The following is a 12,369-nucleotide window of genomic DNA, read 5'->3' on the forward strand; positions in this document are numbered from 1 at the left end:
TATTACACCGAGATACTTCACCGTCTGAACTTGAGGTATTATGTTATTTCTATAGACCAGGCAGATGTTTACAGGAACAGAAACTGGAAATACTAACAATGCGCATTTCTTCACATTAAGGGACAGATGAATTCTTCCTAGCCAGTTGTCAAGAACATTGGGGTAATTTTGCAGGGTTCGATAAAGAGTGTGAATGTCACCTGCTGATGCAAAAAATGCAATATCGTCGGCGTACACATAAGTTTTCACATTCTGAATGCATGGAATTGAGCTTAGAAAAATGTTAAAAAGAACAGGTGAAAGAACTGATCCTTGCGGAACACCTCTTGTCTGTGGAAATCTCCTTGAGGAAACACCATTTTGGCAGCAGTAAAATTCTCTATTTTCTAAAAAAACAGAAATCCAGGCTACAAAATAGCTTGGGAAGTTGAGTTCCTGTAATCTCAGTAATAGAGTCGTGTGCTCCACGCTGTCGTATGCTTTACTGACATCCAAGGTGACAAGCGCAGCAAACTGTTTTCTATTGCGAGCTAATTTAATACGACTCTCAAGGTCAGTATGAGCACACCAAATTGAACAACCCGGCCTGAAACCAATTTGACATGGATTCAATACAGCATTTTCTGAAATGAATGACATGACACGGCTGAGAAGGACCCTTTCCACCAATTTCACGAGGTTCGATGTTAACGAAATAGGGCGTATATTGTCTAAAGTTAAGCCCTCCCCTTGGTTTTTAAGCAATGGAACTATTTCAGCAAGACGCCACTCATGCGGTATCCAAGGACCTTTAATAGAATGGTTAATTAGAGCCAACAGGTCTGCAGGAGATTCATTGAACAAAATTTTGATCATAGATGAAGTGACCTTATCGGGGCCAGGAGCCGCTGGGGATAAGCGCAGAACAATTTGCGACAGCTCAGGCATAGAGACCTCAGTGAAATCACTTGAGGTGCATGTGAATATAGCAGGAGAAGGTAGAGCAGATGTAAAGCGAAGCTCTAGGCCACACGCAATATCTTCTAAGGCCTTTGCGATGTCAGCAGGGTACTGAACGAGGGATTCAATGTTGGCAGCCGGTGGAATCACCTTGTTGCGCCTCATGAAATTAAACAAAGCTCGTTTACTTCCTGATTGGGAAAGGAAATCATAATGATTTGTATTATACTCCTCCTTTGCACGGGCGACAGTGCGCTTAAATGTTGCTGCAACATACTTATAATCCAGCCAATTTTTTGGGCATTGATTGATGAGAAGTTTCTTCCAAGCTGCTTTCCGTCGTCTATATGCACGCGTGCACTCAGCATTCCACCAATTGTTCGCGATTGCACCCTTTGTTCTCTTAACGAAAAATTCAGACGCTTGCCTTGCATGGTCCAGTACTGAACATAGATGTGCAGCCTTGCTTTCGGCACTTATCTGAGCGCGAGTGTCTGAAGTGATTTGGAGGGCTGATTTTAGAGTGTCTTTAAAGCAATTGTAATTTATTAACGAGCGCTGATGTCGCTCAGGAAGAGTTAATTTACACGGAAACTTGAAACTAATCGGTAGATGATCACTGTTTGTTGCACAGTCAACAGGCGCCCAAGACATAACGGAGACTCCTGGGGAGGAAAAAGTTAAATCCAAGGCAGAGCGGCATTGACTGCGAACAAACGTAGGCAATCCGGAATTGTTGCAGATCAAGTTGTTGCCAGAAGCCCAATCAAATAGCCTAGAACCAAAGCTGTCTGTTTTAAACCCCCAAGTCACATGGTGCGAATTGAAGTCGCCAAGTAATAGAACCTGAGATCGGCTACTAGACATGAGTGAGTCAAGGGGCCGAGTATCACGCACACCAGACGGGAAATATGCATTAGCTACCGTAAAGGGCTGTTGACCTGGGACACTGAGGTCAACCGCAAGGATTTCACATTCATTGTCCGCATATTGAAAAGAAATGCATGCCCTGTGGCAAAACTTTGTAGATATGAGCACTAACAACCCTCCCCCTCGTGATGACCGGTCAAGCCGGAACGGATGGTAATCCTTGAGATGATAATTGAAATTTGGAGTTAGCCATGTTTCCTGTAAAGCAACTAAATCTGGTAGAAGCTGATTGCATAGGCAATTTAAATCTATTGAAGCTGAGAATATTGATCGACAATTCCACTGGAGTACACTTAAGAACCCTATCTTGGCGGAAGTGCCGCAGCCGCGACTGCCTTTTCTAGAATACTGGTCTTAGCCTTTTGACTTGCGTTACTTTTCTTTGTCTTTGACTGGGGGCAAGATGGACCTGCAATATTCAGAGGAGACCCACTTCGTTTCTGGGCGCGGAGATCAGACTCCATATCAATACAATCCATAGAGGATGCGTCCATAACGCTATTCGAAGGAGAGGGCTGACAGGCCTTTTGTTGCTCACATTGTTTTTGGCCCTGTGGAGCAGAAACCATTACTACAGAAGGAGAGGTAGCTTCCGAAGCCAAAAAGGACAATAGCGGAGTGGTGGACGCCTGCAGAAGATTGGTCATCTGAGCAGCTATGACCTGCGAAATGCACGTGGACACGGTTTCCATAATGCGATCCATTGCATTTGCCACAGCTTTCTCAACTGCCGCTGTAATAGCCTGGGACAAACTAGAATCCATTATGGGTGGGAATTTGGCGGCCACACTAGAGTAGGCTGAGGCTCTCTCCTTGACTGCGGCAAAAGCCTCTCTCCGCGTGCATCTGCGCTTGTCTATAAGCTCGAGCACCTGAACTTCTTGTGCTCGTGCAGGACAGTCAGGCGAATCAGCAGGATGAGCACCGCTACACAAACAACACTTCTGGTGCTGTTCAGGACATTCCTCTCTGCCATGACGTTCCCCACAGGCACAGCAGCGTAAGGCCGATTTGCAGGCTTTGCCGCTGTGGCCAAATCGCCAGCAGTTTTGACATTGAAGGGGCCGAGAGTTAAAGGCATCTACTCGAAAAACCAATGGCCACACCTTAATCTCTGAAGGGCAAAATAATCCTGCAAATGTGGCAATGACGGACTCCGTAGGAATTTTTACTCCGTCAACCAGCCTGCTGCATCGATGGACAGCAATCACTCCCGCAGGCGAAAGGTTCTCAAGCGTTTCCGCAGGGCTCAATCGAGAGTCGACCCCTCGGACCAAGCCCTTGGAACATGCTAGATGAGGCGGAATGAATGCGCTGACCGGGTGGCTGGCGAAGGTGGTGCACTTTAGAAGATCTTCAATACAGTCTTTATCCGACGACCGGCACAAAACACCACCCCTGCCGAACTGCCGGACATCGGTAATGTGCATAAAGTGCTTCGATGTGGACTGAAGGGCTGCCTGCACTGCCTCCGGGTTGTTCCGTCGGATAGCGCCTCCATCGGAAGGCACTAATGCGACTGGAATGCTTGAAACACCGCTGCGGAAAAAGAGATCAAGTGGGAGCTGGTCTTTAGGAAGAGATGCCGACCAAGGGGAAAACCCCTGGCCAGGAGAAGAAGTCGACATTAAGCTCTCGTCCCGCACCCAATCACCCCAGAACAGGAGCAAACAGGCACAGACAAAAAGAAGGAGAAATTTAGCAAGCTAACGCAACACCGCCAGGTACTTAGCCACTGCCCCGCAGCCTGGGTAGCTGAGCCACGTCAACAGAACAGCAGTCAGGAACGCCAGGAACAGAACAGAACAGGTCCGTGGATCGAAACAACGCTCTGCTATAGTTTTTTTTTCTTCTGTCCTTTTTTTTTCAACATATATATTCAATCTGTACTACAATTTGCCTTCAAATATAGGCTACTTTACTGCGCAGCGGAACCAGCAGAGTGGCGCAGTGCTTGTGTTTTCAGCACCTCGATGAACTTGTGCATCTCCACCTGAGTGGCTATCAAAGCTCGAACCTTTGACGGAACTCAGGGAATTTTAAACTGACAAGGCCTGGCCCTCTTGGAGCTGTAGGCTACCTTTTTGTAGTTTGGGTGTCTACACGTGAATGCTTTTTGTTGTATTCTGTTGAAGCCCGGCAATAAAAAAATAAAAAGCAGAGTGGCGCAGTGGAAGCGTGCTGGCCCCATAACCCAGAGGTCCGTGGATCGAAACTACGCTCTGCTATAGTTTTTTTTTTCTTCTGTCCTTTTTTTTTCAACATAAATATTCAATCTGTACTACAATTTGCCTTCAAATATAGGCTACTTTATTGCGCAGCGAAACCAGCAGGGTGGCGCAGTGGAAGCGTACTGGATTCGACTTCCGGCCACCGAGCGTGACGGACGCGTTATCATGAGCTCCGTCGGAGCGGTTTCAGCGGCCCAGTCGGGCCGCGGTAACAGGTTTTTTGTGGCTACTGCCGATGATTACCAGGTTATTCTGCCCAATCTGCCATCCGGACGCATCGTCGCCAACACCGTTTTCATGCACGGCGATCCAAGAGCCCGGCCGTATCGTGTTGAAGACTACCGGGACACTTTGGCCAACCTTGGTGCGCTTCCCGACGTTGTGGCGTTGGGGGCGTATCAAATGAACCACGTGTGGGCTGTGACAATGACAACTGCTGATGCTGCTCAGAAGCTGCTTTTGGCCGTCGACGTGAAGGTAAAGGATCGCCCATGTTTGCTCATTGATCCGAATAACCGAGAGGTTCGCGTAAAGCTGCACTGGTTGCTGCATGGCGTTACCGACGAAGACGTTCGCGTGGCACTGTCGCCCTACGGGAAGGTGTTGGAAGTGACCCGGGAGAAGTGGCGAGCGCTAGGTGTCACTGAAAAAGGGTCGACGACTCGTACAGTTGGACTAAAATTGCATGCCGACGTCAAAATAGACGATATTCCGCATCAGCTCAAGATAGCCGGAGAGCTAACTCTTGTTGTTGTGCCGGGCCGCGCTCCTCTGTGTCTGCGCTGCAAGAGCACCGGGCACATACGTCGCGACTGCAAAGTGCCGCGCTGTAGTCGTTGTCGTCGTTTCGGCCACGTCGATGCTGATTGCGCAAAGACGTACGCCAGCGTAGCCGGACCAGTGCAGGCAAACGACATATCGGACCACCTGATGGACGAGGAAGACTCAGAGGAAACAGCAAGGACGAGCCGTAACCTGGTTACGCAAGATGCATCGTCGAACTTTCAAGGGGAACAACTAATTGACGGCGGAGATAAACCCGCAGACAACCGGCGACATGACGACGCAGAAGGCGGGAACGAGAAGGATGAGGCAAGCACTACGGGCCACCCCTCTCCCGGAGGAGGCGAGAAACCACCCACCGAGCCGGCACCAGTCACCGTGATGGACAGCGACAGTATTAGTGCCGCTGCAAAGCGACCTCACGGCGCAGGCGAAAATGGGAAGGAGCTCAGTGTCGTTGCTGCAGACGAGCCGCCAGCCAAGACGACTGTTGGACAGCGTCCTTCCTTTCGACCGCAGCCGAACACTTGGGCGGCGCGCAAGACGGCGAAAACGCCGCCTATGCCGCCGTGAGGACCGCCCTGTGCTAGCACACTCCGGATCAAACCGCAGTTGTGAGGTAAGCGCCATGCCCCCGGTTTTCTTTCCCACCTAGCTATGATGACTATGGATAAGTCCATTCGCGTGGCAACATTAAATGTCCGAGGGCTTGCCTCAAGCAGGAATCAGAGTCAACTGTACCGCCTGTTAAGCGACTTTGACCTTGACATTCTAGCAGTGCAGGAGACGAAAGTCGAGGGCGACGTGGAAACCGGGGGCATGGTGCAGCAATTCGTAGCGCGATACTGTGCTATTGTGAGCCATTCCGTGGGATATTCTTCAGGCTGCGCATTGTTGGTCCGACATAGTCTAGGAGCTAAAATAGAAGACGTTACGTCATGCACGTCAGGACGGTTTATTGTATGTGATTTCTTGTTATCGTCCTTGGAGTGGCGTGTCATCTGTTTGTATGCGCCGACTGTTGCCGGGGAAAGGTGCAGGTTTTTTGAACAGCTAAAACAGTATACCCAGTGTAATAGGTTGGTCATTCTTATTGGCGATTTCAACTGCGTTCTTTCATCCCGGGACAAAACTAGCACCCGACCGTACAAGGATGCAAGCACGACTGCCGTAAATGAAATAATAGGGAACAGTAGTTTGGCGGATGTGGCTGAATGCCTTGGTGGTGGAAGAAATACGCAGTACACCCATTTTCAGGCTTCGAGCCACGCTCGTTTGGATAGAGCATACGTAAGCCTTGATTTGGTACCCTTTTGCAGGGAGAACCGAGTGAGCGCTGTTTCATTTACTGATCACTGCTTAGTCAGTTTTCTAGTAGCAAGCACGAAAGAAATGAAAAGAAGCTTCGAGTGGCAGTTATGGAAATTGAATTCAAAATTACTGGATGATGAAATTTTTATGGCAGACGTGACGACGCAAGTTGATGCAATGAAACATATGGGTAATACGACGTACAGAGAAAAATGGGAGAACTTCAAGCAGACAGTTAAAATGAAAGCATTGGAGCGGGCGAGCGCTATACGCAGACAAAAGGGGGCAGAGGAAAAAATGATGCGCAGAAACTTGGAAAAATTGATCAGTGAAGAGTGTAGTAGACCCGGCATGTTCATGGACGATATTCGCGCACTAAAGCATAAAATAGAACAGTTCGACATCGAAAGATACCACGGTGCTCTGGTGCGAGCGAGAGCTGAAAAGCTGATAGCGGGGGAAGTTCCATCAAAAAGAGCGTTGGGCGCAGAAAAGTGGTACGCGCGGCGCAATCAGATAGTGGAAATTGAAGTTGGTGGAAAAGTTAGTGACACAGCAGAAGATATTGAGCGCGCTTTCTTCGAGCACTACAGTGGGTTATTTGCCAACTGCTCAGTTGACATTGATCGTTTCAAGAAGGACTTCCTTTTGTTGATGCCCAGCCTAGACGACAGTACGAAGGAATTATTGGAGGCAGCTATCTCAGTAGAGGAGGTGAAAAACGCTATTGAAAGCTTGCAGCCGGGGAAGTCTCCGGGCCCGGATGGTCTGACCTCAGCCTTTTATAAACGTCTAAAAAGAACAATTTCACCAGTTTTAGCTGCTGTCTATAATGAGGCATTCGATCTCAATGTACTGCCGCCTTCCTTCACATCCTCCCACACTGTTCTTATACCGAAATCAGAAGACCCCTCTGTATTGCGCAGAGTAACTTCTTACCGTCCAATTTGCCTCACAAATGGAGACTATAAGATAATGATGAAAATTTTGGCTAAGCGATTGCAGACAGTCATTACTGACCTGGTGGGGCCGCATCAAACGTGCGGTATTAAAGGCCGATCTATTTTCTCAAATATACATGTAGCGCGTAGTATCCTTGAGTGCTGCGACGCAATGGGCACACAAGTGGCAATGATCCAAATTGATCTGGAGAAAGCTTTCGATAGGGTGCCTCATGAAATTCTTCTGTGCATTCTAGATCATGTGAATGTGGGTATAATTATTCGAGGCGGGGTCGCCATGGCGTACCAGGATTGCACGACAAGTCTAATTGTCAACAAGGTTGTGGGTACACGCATTCCAGTCAAACGCTCGGTGCCCCAGGGTTGCCCTCTTTCGCCACTGTTGTTTTGTTTGTATATAGAGTCATTTTGTTTGAGCGTGATACAGAGCGATTGTATGCGCGGTTTTAAACTACATCAGTTAGAAGTCCGACTGTTGGCTTATGCGGATGATATAGCCATGTTTTGTAATGATTACGACAGTGTAACACAGGCTGTTAAGTGTGTTAAAAGTTTTTGTGCGGCCAGTGGCAGCGCGGTAAACTGGAGTAAGTGCCTGGGATTCTGGCACGGGGATTGGCCGGAGGCCCCAGACACATTTGCCAACATGAGTTTTACTACGACTCCTGTTAAATACTTGGGAGTTCCTCTTGAGTGTTACAAAGACAGCGAGGCCTACTGGAGGAGTGAAGTGGAAAAAATGAGGGAAAGAGTGAATAAATGGAATGGATGGAATTGGTCAATGTTCTCGAGAGCCACAATTTGCAACATATTTTTAGTGAGCAAACTTTGGTATGTCCTTCAAGTCTTGCATTGCTCCAGGGTTCATATCCAAAAATTTCATCGTGTGTTTGCAGTGTTCGTGTGGGCATCTTCCTGGGAAAGATCAAGCCGCACCAATTTATTTCTACGAGTTCGAAATGGAGGACTCAGTTTGTCACATTTGTTTTTGAGACAGGTTGTCAATCGGTATTTATTTCTTCGGGACGTTAAGCACCCGTTTCTACACACTGTCTGTCAACTTCGCCTGGGGAAGCACTTGCCTAATATGGTTGTCTCTGCTGGCAGTATGCCCGGTGGAGTGCATGGTTTTCTACGCGAAGTTGTGGTTTCATGTAGGTTTTTGATGGCGCGGTTTTCACTCCAATACCTGAGTGAAGTCAACCGGAAAAAACTGTATAAAGACCTCTGTAGTGTGGTTCTCCCCGTGCCTTTATATCGGTCCCTTTACAGGGAAGGCATAGGTAATAAGGTACTAAAGCGTGTTAAGGCAATGTTAGTCCCGTCTGGTGTTAAGACTTTCTTTTTCAAATTACACACTGGAACTCTGACTGTCAAACCGTAGATGGCTGAAAAAGGTTTTTTTGTTCCCTGGGGTACTCACTGTATAATATGCAGAAAGGAGGAGACAATTGAGCATGTGTTCCTTGAATGCTGGGATGCTGTGTTCCTTTGGGATGTGCTTCAGCGCACAATCAAAAAAGAATTTCCGCTTGATGGGTACGGAATTCGCTACTTGCCAATTGAAAGTGATGATGGTACCCCATTTGATTTGATCATGCTAATAGCCCTACACAGTATTTGGAAATGCAGAATGGCAGTAAGGCACGCCGATCTCGATGCAAGACCGGCACGTCAATATTTCAAAGAAAGCATAAGCAACTTTGTTCAGGAGAAAAAGATGCTGGAATGTAGTCCAGAGTGGCTGTCACGTGTTGAGTTATTATTGGCGATGAAGGAATTTTAGCATGAACGTGACCGCACAAGCTGAGCGGCCGTTGTTTTAACAAAGATGTTGATTGTGTTTTAGTGCTTATGTATGAATATGTGCTTTCTTTTCATGTGGGTCAAAATACCGGCAATAAAGAAAAAAAAAACAGTGGCGCAGTGGAAGCGTGCTGGGCCCATAACCCAGAGGTCCGTGGATCGAAACCACGCTCTGCTATAGTTTTGTTTTTTTTCTTCTCTCCTTTTTTTCACCATAAATATTCTATCTGTACTACAATTTGCCTTCAAATATAGGCTACTTTACTGCGCAGCGGAACCAGCAGAGTGGCGCAGTCGATTTCGACTTCCGGCCACCGAGCGTGACGGACGCGTTATCATGAGCTCCGTCGGAGCGGTTTCAGCGGCCCAGTCGGGCCGCGGTAACAGGTTTTTTGCGGCTACTGCCGATGATTACCAGGTTATTCTGCCCAATCTGCCATCCGGACGCATCGTCGCCAACACCGTTTTCATGCACGGCGATCCAAGAGCCCGGCCGTATCGTGTTGAAGACTACCGGGGCACTTTGGCCAACCTTGGTGCGCTTCCCGACGTTGTGGCGTTGGGGGCGTATCAAATGAACCACGTGTGGGCTGTGACGATGACTACTGCTGATGCTGCTCAGAAGCTGCTTTTGTCCGTCGACGTGAAGGTAAAGGATCGCCCATGTTTGCTCATTGATCCGAATAACCGAGAGGTTCGCGTAAAGCTGCACTGGTTGCTGCATGGCGTTACCGACGAAGACGTTCGCGTGGCACTGTCGCCCTACGGGAAGGTGTTGGAAGTGACCCGGGAGAAGTGGCGGGCGCTCGGTGTCACTGAAAAAGGGTCGACGACTCGTACAGTTGGACTAAAATTGCATGCCGACGTCAAAATAGACGATATTCCGCATCAGCTCAAGATAGCCGGAGAGCTAACTCTTGTTGTTGTGCCGGGCCGCGCTCCTCTGTGTCTGCGCTGCAAGAGCACCGGGCACATACGTCGCGACTGCAAAGTGCCGCGCTGTAGTCGTTGTCGTCGTTTCGGCCACGTCGATGCTGATTGCGCAAAGACGTACGCCAGCGTAGCCGGACCAGTGCAGGCAAACGACATATCGGACCACCTGATGGACGAGGAAGACTCAGAGGAAACAGCAAGGACGAGCCGTAACCTGGTTACGCAAGGTGCATCGTCGAACTTTCAAGGGGAACAACTAATTGACGGCGGAGATAAACCCGCAGACAACCGGCGACATGACGACGCAGAAGGCGGGAACGAGAAGGATGAGGCAAGCACTACGGGCCACCCCTCTCCCGGTGGAGGCGAGAAACCACCCACCGAGCCGGCACCAGTCACCGTGATGGACAGCGACAGTATTAGTGCCGCTGCAAAGCGACCTCACGACGCAGGCGAAAATGGGAAGGAGCTTAGTGTCGTTGCTGCAGACGAGCCGCCAGCCAAGACGACTGTTGGACGGCGTCCTTCATTTCGACCGCTGCCGAACACTTCGGCGGCGCGCAAGACGGCGGAAACGCCGCCTATGCCGCCGTGAGGACCGCCCTGTGCTAGCACACTCCGGATCAAACCGCAGTTGTGAGGTAAGCGCCATGCCCCCGGTTTTCTTTCCCACCTTGCTATGATGACTATGGAAAAGTCCATTCGCGTGGCAACATTAAATGTCCGAGGGCTTGCCTCAAGGAGGAAGCAGAGTCAACTGTACCGCCTGTTAAGCGACTTTGACCTTGACATTCTAGCAGTGCAGGAGACGAATGTCGAGGGCGACGTGGAAACCGGGGGCATGGTGCAGCAATTCGTAGCGCGATACTGTGCTATTGTGAGCCATTCCGTGGGATATTCTTCAGGCTGCGCATTGTTGGTCCGACATAGTCTAGGAGCTAATATAGAAGCCGTCACGTCATGCACGTCAGGACGGTTTATTGTATGTGATTTCTTGTTATCGTCCTTGGAGTGGCGTGTCATCTGTTTGTATGCGCCGACTGTTGCCGGGGAAAGGTGCAGGTTTTTTGAACAGCTAAAACAGTATACCCAGTTTAATAGGTTGGTCATTCTTATTGGCGATTTCAACTGCGTTCTTTCATCCCGGGACAAAACTAGCACCCGACCGTACAAGGATGCAAGCACGACTGCCCTAAATGAAATAATAGGGAACAGTAGTTTGGCGGATGTGGCTGAATGCCTTGGTGGTGGAAGAAATACGCAGTACACCCATTTTCAGGCTTCGAGCCACGCTCGTTTGGATAGAGCATACGTAAGCCTTGATTTGGTACCCTTTTGCAGGGAGTACCGAGTGAGCGCTGTTTCATTTACTGATCACTGCTTAGTCAGTTTTCTAGTAGCAAGCACGAAAGAAATGAAAAGAAGCTTCGAGTGGCAGTTATGGAAATTGAATTCAAAATTACTGGATGATGAAATTTTTATGGCAGACGTGACGACGCAAGTTGATGCAATGAAACATATGGGTAATACGACGTACAGAGAAAAATGGGAGAACTTCAAGCAGACAGTTAAAATGAAAGCATTGGAGCGGGCGAGCGCTATACGCAGACAAAAGGGGGCAGAGGAAAAAACGATGCGCAGAAACTTGGAAAAATTGATCAGTGAAGAGTGTAGTAGACCCGGCATGTTCATGGACGATATTCGCGCACTAAAGCATAAAATAGAACAGTTCGACATCGAAAGATACCACGGTGCTCTGGTGCGAGCGAGAGCTGAAAAGCTGATAGCGGGGGAAGTTCCATCAAAAAGAGCGTTGGGCGCAGAAAAGTGGCACGCGCGGCGCAATCAGATAGTGGAAATTGAAGTTGGTGGAAAAGTTAGTGACACAGCAGAAGATATTGAGCGCGCTTTCTTCGAGCACTACAGTGGGTTATTTGCCAACTGCTCAGTTGACATTGATCGTTTCAAGAAGGACTTCCTTTTGTTGATGCCCAGCCTAGACGACAGTACGAAGGAATTATTGGAGGCAGCTATCTCAGTAGAGGAGGTGAAAAACGCTATTGAAAGCTTGCAGCCGGGGAAGTCTCCGGGCCCGGATGGTCTGACCTCAGCCTTTTATAAACGTCTAAAAAGAACAATTTCATCAGTTTTAGCTGCTGTCTATAATGAGGCATTCGATCTCAATGTACTGCCGCCTTCCTTCACATCCTCCCACACTGTTCTTATACCGAAATCAGAAGACCCCTCTGTATTGCGCAGAGTAACTTCTTACCGTCCAATTTGCCTCACAAATGGAGACTATAAGATAATGATGAAAATTTTGGCTAAGCGATTGCAGACAGTCATTACTGACCTGGTGGGGCCGCATCAAACGTGCGGTATTAAAGGCCGATCTATTTTCTCAAATATACATGTAGCGCGTAGTATCCTTGAGTGCTGCGACGCAATGGGCACACAAGTGGCAATGATCCAAA

General features: G+C 48.6%; 2 protein-coding genes across 2 annotated transcripts; both read left to right on the top strand.

Moving 5' to 3' along the window:
* The first annotated feature begins 4,265 nt into the window (after positions 1-4,265).
* Positions 4,266-5,456, top strand: LOC144123986 (uncharacterized). Its single transcript, XM_077656677.1, has one exon. It carries the CDS (start codon positions 4,266-4,268, stop codon positions 5,454-5,456), a length of 1,191 nt encoding a protein of 396 aa, XP_077512803.1.
* A 3,843-nt stretch (positions 5,457-9,299) lies between these two features.
* LOC144123987 (uncharacterized) lies at positions 9,300-10,830 on the top strand. Its single transcript, XM_077656679.1, has 2 exons — positions 9,300-10,295; positions 10,801-10,830. Exons 1-2 carry the CDS (start codon positions 9,300-9,302, stop codon positions 10,828-10,830), a joined length of 1,026 nt encoding a protein of 341 aa, XP_077512805.1.
* Positions 10,831-12,369: the final 1,539 nt, after the last annotated feature.

This window comes from Amblyomma americanum, chromosome 3, assembly GCF_052857255.1.
Source record: "Amblyomma americanum isolate KBUSLIRL-KWMA chromosome 3, ASM5285725v1, whole genome shotgun sequence".
Classification (NCBI taxonomy): Eukaryota; Metazoa; Arthropoda; class Arachnida; order Ixodida; family Ixodidae; genus Amblyomma; species Amblyomma americanum.

Coding starts and splice junctions, on each gene's coding strand:
- LOC144123987 (XM_077656679.1), top strand. CDS start 9,300: ATGAGCTCCGTCGGAGCGGTTTCAGCGGCCCAGTCGGGCCGCGGTAAC. Junction 10,296..10,800: donor CCGAGCCGGCACCAGTCACC/GTGATGGACAGC, acceptor GATATTCTTCAG/GCTGCGCATTGTTGGTCCGA.
- LOC144123986 (XM_077656677.1), top strand. CDS start 4,266: ATGAGCTCCGTCGGAGCGGTTTCAGCGGCCCAGTCGGGCCGCGGTAAC.